Here is a 10,172-nt window from a genome sequence, read left to right on the forward strand (position 1 = left end):
TAAAATGTATAAGACTGTTACAGTTGAATTAACCCTGGACATTTCACTGTGAATATAGCATTTTTCAATTGAAGAGTAACCTATCCTCAGTAGTAGGGCGCGCTTTCCGGCAAAATCCTGCGGCGGTGAATTTCAGACAGTGGTTGGTAACAAATCTGTGGTAACGTGCAACCCACACGCGGGGTTCTTGATTTATGTTCTCAGGTTAACAACTTCTTAATAAATTGTGTATAATGGTTGTAAATTGTGGAGGATTAAACCTGTTCAAGAGGATAACTCTTTGAACCAAAGTCTAATCTTCGGCAGCGGTCTTAAGACAGACCGTGCGCAAGCAAGGTGAAGTCTGCAAGTGAGGTAGAGAGGTAAAGTCATAATTTGGCCATACCTCTAATTCTGTACTAGGAACTATCCAGATGTCGCCGATACTCATGGGGATTCCCCTTACCGTCAGACCTCAGAATGAACACGCACTCTTGGTGACATTGCGCCCTTGTTCGTGTTGTCTGCCTACATAGACTGCCCCTTGTCCGTACCTGTTCGCCTGTACTTATAAATAGTGCACTTCATGATCGGAAAGCCACTCTTAACATGAAGCATTAAGCGCAATCATCGCGTTATCCATTTGCGAACAACATAATGAGCGCAAATTACCAGTGACCATATTTTAAGATATCTTTTAGTTTGTTGGGAATTTGAAGTTAGAACTGGTTTGAAAAGAGAACTTAGAAACTTAAGAGAAAAAAAAAAACCTTAAAGCGGCGGATATTCGCTGGGGGCGCTGGTTGACCGCTGCGCAACAGGCAATATCGCTACTCCGTGTCAGTCAGATCCGTAATATTAACACAATCTAAAGACCAAAGGGGAGTTTCCAAAGTCATCAAACCCCTCCAACTTTCTCATTCTCGGCCAGAGACCACTGAAAATGGATCTTATGAGGGTTGCGGCTCCCTTCTTATGGTTCTCCGTATGCTTTGGGAATTTTCTTGAAGCTGCCGTGCTTGGATCTTCGCAGTACCCCTCCGGCGCGGGCGATAACGGGCTAACTTCACATCTGGATGAGCGGCATCGACGAGAATCGAAGGCGATATCCAGAAACGACCCTCGGAGGAACGGCACTGTTGTCCCCCATGAGTATATGATGTCTCTCTACAGGACGCTTTCCGAGATCGAGAGACGAGGCACAAACAGCACTCTCTCTCGCAGCACGAGACATGCCAACACGGTCACCAGTTTCGTGGACCAAGGCAGAGGTGAGTGAAATTGAATGGGCGCGAGTGGGTGCGAAGCGGAACGCTGTCCCGTGTTCAGATGAACGGGAAACTTCTTGGAAGAATATTTGTAGCGGTCAAAGTCGGCTGTTTTCCACACCAGCAGTAGTACTACATTATAAGTTAACGGTCTGCGTTATGCTGGTGACATGGCGTTTTCACTAGACGGAGAAATTATAGCCTACTTGCATTTGACTATTCGGGATAATGCAGTTAATTAACTTGCCGCATTCTTTATTGACGTGCTTTTGTCAGTGGTTTTCTTTTTATTTTCTTTCTTTCTCTCTTTTTTTTTTTGCAGCTTTGTGACGCGTAGTAAATTAAATCCTTGCATTCACGGCCATGCACATTTTTTTCGTTTGACCCAATATGTGAGACATAGTGTTCTTATTATCCTACACGAACGCAACCTGCTGTCTGAACTGTGCACGCGGGCTCCCGGACGAACTCTTTCGTTTCAGCCCCCTTCTCCCCCGTTCAGACGTTTAAATCTTTTAAACGAAGTGCAATTCAAATAATGTAGACGCCGCTAAAGACAGCTATTTAACAGCATTAAACCAATGTTGCAGTTTATCAACGGTTCGCTCCAAAATGGTTTAGTTTAACAAACCATGTAAGCAAGTATTAGTTGCATGTCACAATTAACGCTCGTTTGTTTCTATATGCAAATTGTATTGTTTTCCCAATTGCGCCGGTCCACCAGAAGTGAACTTGTTGGCATTTTTACAAGCCATTGAATCGCAGCTGTATGTGCATGCTTAAGAAAGCTGTAATGCAGCGCGTTAATGTTTTCTCTGCAGCGACAACCGAAGAATAACCGTACCGCAATCAGTGCAATCTTGCAAATGTAAGCTTTATCCCAGTCGTTGGCTATTATTTTGAACCCTTAATACCCATTTGACTAATGTCACTTTTATAGAGATAACAAACAAAGTGTCGGAATGACAGCACCGTTGATTTACTGGTGTATCCCCTCGCCGGATGATATATAGGTTACGTCTTGTCAAAAAGTAACGGGTCTAAAATTGGGATTTGGCGCGCGCTGCTTCCATGGCTACACCAGGAGTGTTATTTGGGTGGTATGAAAAGTCTGGATCCTTTTGATATTCAGATATGGGTGTTTTCAAAATACTTTAAATACTTCCAACGAAATATGAAGTCAAATGTCTCGGATTTCCAACATCTGCGATAAATAAACTTCGCTGGCACCTTAAGCTAAACACTCCGAAAGGGCCTGCATTCTCCAAAGCCCAGGTGTTGCTGATAAAGACGGAGAAACATACGTGTAATTTAAAACTGGTGTTCAAATAAAGATTGTCACGTATAATATTTATTTTGACAAATATACTCTGTCAGTTGTCTGCAGTGCGCAAAAAGAAAGAATAATACACGTATTAACCGCAGCGTATACAAAGAAGAAATGCTTAGTCCGTGCCACGTGCAATTATTTTTTCAGTGCCATTATTTATCCGGTTAATCATGTGCACTGGGGCGTGTGGGAAACGTTGGTGTATAATAACGGTATATAGAATTTAGAAATAATAATGTAAATGTAATATTTGGGCATTAGGCCCAGCGATTTACCAGTAGGCTAGCCTAAATATGGTGAATCCTTCAGGCTACTTGAGTGAATGTTGTGCAAATAGGTAAAGTCTATATATTTAGATATGTAGATTTTAATTAAACAACTAAGAAAATACAAATAGGCGTATCGATCCACAAAGATATTAAATAGAAAAAAATAATTTTAGTTTCCCTTAAATCGCCTTTGCATTGCCATTCATTTTCTGATGCTAGGCCAAAATGTAATGTAAGTGTATCGTTATTATGATTGCTACTATTAGTAGTAGTATGAATGATCAGTAATACTACTATGATCACCATCATAGCAGTAGTCGACTGCCCCAGAAGATTTGTAAACTATCTTCATGAAATAAAAAGTAAAGCCCGTTCCTGTGGCTTGGTTTTGGCGTCTCCCAACCCCACGCTGTATTTACTGGAATCGCTCGCCCTGCTCTGCCTCCCCTCAGAGTAAACATTATTTGATGTATAATCGGAAGTTTCACATGGCCGTAGACAGTGTGTGTGCTTAAGTATATTTAGGATGGAAATCCGAAATGTGCGTAAATGACGTTGGGATGCTTTTGACTCTGTATTTTTTTCGGTTATATTTGAAACGCGAAGGAAGGAATAACCTCCACCTCTTCCTTCAGTTTTTTTTTTGTACGAAACGCGATACTGCTTAGAACGACACATGAAAGATGCGTGCCCCCGCCGGGATGGATGTTGCTTGTTCGTGTACTTGTGTTTCCTAATTAACGTCCGGCAGCCCTCATGTAGCTTGACACGGGGGCACCGTTTTCCTGCACTGAATATTTGACTTGGTTACACAAAAAAAGAAAAAGGACAGGAGGAAAAAACGGATTTTTAATTATATAAGCTTTGGGATTTTATTTAAATGCTGATGATGATGATGATGATGATTATTATTAGAATTTCAAATTCACACAGGGATTAATGTATATACTTAACATTGCCCAATCAGGCAGTATTATTCTCAGTATTTCAGTGTCATTTCAGCAAAATGCAACAAAAAATAATGTATATGAAACAATAAATATCAACAGTAGTTTCATTTGGTATCACTCACTCTGTCAGTTGTTGAATTTACGGGGAGAAAAAAGGACAAAAAATGAATCACGTGAAAACAATGTAACTGTTCTTGCAGAGTTTGTGTGTGTGTGCGTGTGCACGCACGGCGTGTGTGTGTGTGTATCTCCAGCGTATTGTCTGTGCTATCTCACTGTTTTGTCTGCTGGGCGGATATTAGCTGGGTGGAAGATGCTGCAGCTCTTGTGAACTCCGCTGACCTCTCATTGTCCCGGCATTCCAGGGAAAAGCAGGCCACTCGGAGGGAGAGCAACACACAAGCCTCTCCTCTCTTTTTCTCTCACTTTCTCTCTCTCTCTCTCTCTCTCTCTCTCTCTCTCTCTCCCTCTGCCCCCTAACTATTTCTCCCTCTTGCTGTCCCCTTTACTTCTATTTTACATTACATTACAGGTATTTAGCAGACGCTCTTGTCCAGAGCGACGTACAATGAAGTGCAAATCGAACACAGGGACAAGTGCAATGAGTCCTAGCATGACAACATAGATACAATTTGAAACCTTGAAGAATACGTCAACTTACCAACTGGAATACCACAGTTGGCAGCTAGAATACCCAGAGTACAACAATAACTATACATAAGTGCTATTATAATCTCTGGCATTTTTATTTCTCTCTTTCTCTCTCTGTGTGTTAGGACAGAGCGACATGTCCCAGGCAGGGTGACATGGCTCAGGCAGTAAGAGCAGTCGTCTGGCAGTCGGAGGGTTGCCGGTTTGATCCCCTGCCTGGGCTGTGTCAAAGCATCCCTGAGCAAGACACCTAACCCCCAAAATGCTCTTGACGAGCTGGTCGGCGCCTTGCATGGCAGCCAATCGCTGTTGGTGTGTGAGTGTGTGCATGAATGGGTGAATGAGAAGCATCAATTGTACAGCGCTTTGGATAAAGGCGCTATATAAATGCCGACTATTTTTTTTTTTTTACCGTATAGGTGCTGTAGTGTAGTGTGGCAGTCGCTTCTCACCAAAACCACCTTGCCTGCACACGGTTGGCCCAGCTGTAGTCATGGCAACACCATGCCTCCCGCTGTCATCGGGTTCCCATGCCCCTCTCTCGTGCAAGAGACGAAAAAAAAACAAAAACCTTTTAACCATGAAAATGCGGTTTCTGACTCGGATTGCTCGGGAACTCTGAGTCTCTCCGCAGGGCAGATGTTAAGATGCCAGAGCAGGCTTTGTGCCGGAGGGCTCTTTGAAGAGAAAAGTGGTTTCTGGGAAGATATATATATATATATATATATATTAAGGGCAGCCTGGGGCTCTAGTCCGTGGCTACAGGCCAAATCATGGGCAAGGCTGCAGGCCAACTCTGGCAATGTTGTGAAGTTAGGAAATAACACACTGGGTTTGGTGGTGGTGCAGGGTGGGTTGGGTTTGGTGGTGCAGGGTGGGTGGGTTGGGTTTGGTGGCGTAGGGTGGGTGGGTTGGATTTGGTGGTGGTGCAGGGTGGGTGGGTTGGGTTTGGTGGTGGTGCAGGGTGGGTGGGTTGGGTTTGGTGGCGTAGGGTGGGTGGGTTGGATTTGGTGGTGCAGGGCGGGTTGGGTTTGATGGTGCAGGGTGGGTGGGTTGGGTTTGGTGGTGCAGGGTGGGTGGGTTGGGTTTGGTGGTGCAGGGTGGGTGGGTTGGGTTTGGTGGGTTGGGTTTGGTGACAAGCGAGCCTTACACGACCGTTATGAAAAGGACATCACAATACGCTGTAAAATCATCAAGGGTAACTGGATGAAATAATCTGTTGAATGCATCAGCTTATACATTCCTGTCCCTTGGTGTACTATTATTTTCCCCCAAAATCCCTTCCTCCCCCCCCCCACATCACCACCACTTCTCCTCAATTTACAACACATGCAGAAGAAGAAGTATGAGACACAGGGAGAGAGAGAGAAAGAGAGAGAGAGGGAGAGAGAAGGATAGAGAGAAAGAGAGAGTGAGCGGGAGAGAGAAGGATAGAGAGAAAGAGAGAGGGAGAGAGAAGGATAGAGAGAAAGAGAGAGGGAGAGAGAAGGATAGAGAGAAAGAGAGAGGGAGAGAGAAGGATAGAGAGAGGCTACTATAGTTTCCTCTGTCTCGCCAATCACAGCAATTAGTCAGCATGGCCCGAGCACCAGCCCCCCCACACACACAAAAAATAAAAAATTAAACAGCTGGGGAGATCAGCCAAGTGCCCCCACACACACACACACACCACACACACACACACACACACCACACACACACACACACCACACACACACACACACACCACACACTACACACACACACACACACACACCACACACACACACACACACACACACACTACACACACACACACACACACACACCACACACACACACACACACCACACACTACACACACACACACACACACACACACCACACACACACACACACACACTACACACACACACACACACACACACACCACCTGCCTGGCTCACGCCGGCACCGTTCGCTCACATTTGGGGAAGCCATTCTCCCCTCGCCTGCTTCTTCGCCTGCTTTACACATTCCGCCTCTCGGGGGCCGGACAGACGGACAGACGGTCCTCCAGGCCAGTGCAGGGGCCCGGCTCGGCTTTCAGACGGATCCGGAGGGAATTCTAGGGAGGGATACACCGAGATGCAGATTCTGGGCTGATGTTCCGGGCCTCGTACACGACATCGATAATTAATATCAGTCTGGCAATATTAGCTGTTACCGATAACACCCTGCTTTGCATTATAGCACAAATACAAGCTGCAGTCAAGTCTCCGCAAACCATTTATTTACTTTATTTGACCAGTAGTCGCATTGAGAGATCTGGGAGAAATACCTGAGAAATACCAGAGCACAGACCTCAACCTGTGAGTTGCGTTGTCGTAACGGCCCACGACTTTGTCCATAATGTGTTGTAAGTTTGCTTCAATCTTTTATTGGCAGAATATTCTCCTTACATTACTGTGTGTCCCTAGAGTTGCAATTTTTTTAAAGGTGTTGAAATGCCATGGAGGAGATTGGCTGCTTAGGTGTAGATCTGGGAGCCTAGCCAAGTTTCTTTTTGTTTTTGCTCAGAGCCTTCCTCGGCTCACTACTGACTGGTTCCTTCCTCTGCTCATCACTGACTGGCTCCTCAGTATCTAAGGACAAAAAATGTCCATCAGGAAGTTCAGTTCCAAAAACAGTTCCATTAGAAAGACATCCAAATTCCAAAGGGGGTGTAGATCAGGAAGTTTCTTCTTGTTTTGAAATCAGTGTAATAAAAGAAGGCTGAATGCATAACCTGTTACATAAAAAAAAAAAAACATTGAATGCTTGCTTATCCTAATTGGCCTGTCTCATTCTTCCTCTCATTACCAAGGTGTTTTCACCCACAAAACTGCTGCTCAGTGGACAGTTTTTTTGCTTTTCACACCATTCCCTGTAAACGAAAAGAGACTGTTGTGCATTAAAAAAATCGGTCAGCAGTGTCTGATATACTCAATCGACCATTAGACGAGCTGGTGTACAGGTGTACCGAATAAAGAGGTTACTGAGTGTATACGAGGGGGAAATATCAGGGGCTCGATTACAGAGGAGGTCCCTCCCATTACATTACATTCCAGGCATTTGGCAGACGCTCTTATCCAGAGCGACGTAAAAACAAAGTGCCGGGTCCCAGGTCCGGGCGTGCGGTCGAGTTCCCTCTGGCGCGCCGAACCCTGACCCTCCTCCTCTCTCGTTCACAGACCGCCCCTCCCCGGAGTCGGGCCAGCGGTACCTCTTCGACTTCTCCACGCTGTCGCGGACGGACGAGCTGGTGGGGGCGGAGCTCCGGGTGCTGAGGAAGAGGCCGGCGCACCTGGCCCAGCTGCTGTCCCGCGGCGGGGCCCTGTACCGCGTGGCCCTCCACGGCTGCAGCGAGGGCCGGCCCGTCCTCGACTCGCGGACCGTGGACCTCCTGGACCGGGAGGCGTCCGGGTGGGAGGTGTTCGACGTGTGGGCGAGCGTCGGGAGCCAGCGCCGGGCCCAGCGGGCCGGCGGCAGCACCCTCTGCTTCAAAATGGCCGCTGTTTCCGAGGCGACGCAGGAGGCGGTCCACCCGTCCTCGCTGGGCCTGGGCCGGAGGTCGCGACCCCCGCAGGAGCGGGCGCTGCTGGTGGCCTTCTCCAGGACCCGCCGGAAGGAGAACCTCTTCAGGGAGATCCGCGACAAGATGAAGTCCATGGCGGGCGGCGTGGGCGGGTTCCTGGACCCCCCCGACCGGGGCAGGGAGGGGGGACACCCGCCGAGGAGAAGGAGGCGCAGGAGGACGGCCCTGTCGGGACGTCCCGGGGGAACGGGGGGAGGCGGAGGAGGGGGAGGTGGCGGAGGTGGAGGTGGAGGAGGAGGAGGTGGGGGAGGCAGGGGGGGAGGCGGAGGGGGCGGAGGAGGAGGCGGGGGCAGGAGGCGAACCCGCTGCAGCCGCAAGGCGCTGCACGTCAACTTCAAAGAGCTGGGCTGGGACGACTGGATCATCGCGCCCCTGGATTACGAGGCCTACCACTGCGAGGGGGTGTGCGACTTCCCCCTGCGCTCGCACCTGGAGCCCACCAACCACGCCATCATCCAGACGCTCATGAACTCCATGGACCCGGACTCCACCCCGCCCAGCTGCTGCGTGCCCTCCAAGCTCAGCCCCATCAGCATCCTCTACATCGACTCGGGCAACAACGTGGTCTACAAGCAGTACGAGGACATGGTGGTGGAGACCTGCGGGTGCAGGTAGCACAACCAAACCCCTCCGCCCGTTGACCTTTGACCCCCCCCCCCCCCCCCCCCCCCCCCCCTCCGTCTCCATGGACACGGGCCTTTGGGACACTTGAACAGGCACGGCCCCTCCCGTTTCCCCACTTTATAGACTCGTCGGCCTGACTTTGGGCTGTGGGATGGGCGACTGTGTGTGTGTGTGTGTGTGTGTGTGTGTGGGGCAGGAGGAGTGTGAGGTGAGGGGGGTTGGGGTGGGGCGAAGTGGCTGAAGAGGCGGGGACAGTCAGAAGACTTTGCGCCCCTCGTTTGTGTGGATCTATTTTCGCTGACAGCAATCCCCTCCTTGCATTAGACAGTAACGGGGGGAGGGGGGTTGAAAACAGTCACCCTTGTGTAGATTACCATCCAAAAAGGCAATGAAAATTGAATTAGTTTTGGGGTGAGAAGTGACAAATGAAAACAGAAACCAAAAAAAAAAAAAAGATTGGGTGACCTCAGATTAGGGGTCTGTGTACGTGAAGAATCGGGGTCTTTTGCACACAAGATTGACTTCCTGCAGATTCTCTTTCATGGCAATGCGTCTGTGTGGACAGCCCAGGACAGCCTGTGGTGGTGATAGCTTCTCAGTGGGCTAACGCAGACTCCAGTCCCAGGAAAACGTAAGAAATATAAACGAAAGCTGCTTAACTTCTAACCAGGCACCAGTGTGGTCCGCCTGTACCATATCAAACCTGGCCTCTTAATGTTCTTTGGTCCGCTCGATTATTTACTATTAAATATGTCTGCTGTTGTCCGCAATCTACAGAATACACAAACGTCTCTGGGTCTTTGGTAGAAGTGGTTGGGAGTGGTTGAAATGACCAGTGCACGGAGACAGAATAAGGGACTGTAGATTCAACGTATGATTTTTCGTTTATTTAAAGGATACTGTGTCCAAACCGAAATGTAAAACTGTCATCCATGTAGAGTTTGTTTACGTTACTTTGAGTTGGAACATAATCTCATTTCCCGCTTGGCTTAATTTATTAGAACGTCATCACGATTGCACCTGGTTCGACCCATGCGGTTTTTCCAGAACTGCTCCATAGTGAACCTGTCTTACAAAAACCCTTTGCGATGCCATGGTCCAGATAGCGTAATGTTCCTTTAACGTTGCGTCAGTGTTACCGAACTGATGCGGTGTACTTGGCATCATTGCACATGTCACGCACGTCGCAGATGGTAACTATTGTTTGTGCGGTTCCTTAGCCGTTGTTACTGAAATAGACAGAGACTAATAGACTTTGTCATTGCTGTGAATTGCAAATGACTTTGTGTCACTAAAAAAAAAAAAAAAAAGAAGAAAAAAAATGCACTTAATGTAAACACTTTATTTTGAAATAAAAACCGGCTGGAATTTCTACCATTATTATGACAGCTTGCCCCGAATATGTCCGTGAATACTTTGCCGGTTATGCAAGGCATGCAATAGTTCACTTAACCCTTTGAAGAGTAGGTTTTCTGGAATGTCTGTGTACTAGAGCTCGACTGTTTT

The 10,172-nt window shown here is 47.7% G+C and overlaps 1 protein-coding gene across 1 annotated transcript; it reads left to right on the top strand.

The window, feature by feature from the left end:
• Positions 1 to 601: 601 nt before the first annotated feature.
• gdf7 (growth differentiation factor 7) lies at positions 602 to 8,671 on the top strand. The gene is made up of 2 exons (XM_061243075.1): positions 602 to 1,250; positions 7,639 to 8,671. The coding sequence occupies exons 1-2, from the start codon at positions 923 to 925 to the stop codon at positions 8,655 to 8,657; spliced, it is 1,347 nt and encodes a 448-aa protein (XP_061099059.1). The 5' UTR covers positions 602 to 922; the 3' UTR covers positions 8,658 to 8,671.
• The last annotated feature ends 1,501 nt before the right edge of the window (positions 8,672 to 10,172 follow it).

Source organism: Conger conger, chromosome 1, assembly GCF_963514075.1.
Source record: "Conger conger chromosome 1, fConCon1.1, whole genome shotgun sequence".
NCBI classification, from domain to species: domain Eukaryota; kingdom Metazoa; phylum Chordata; class Actinopteri; order Anguilliformes; family Congridae; genus Conger; species Conger conger.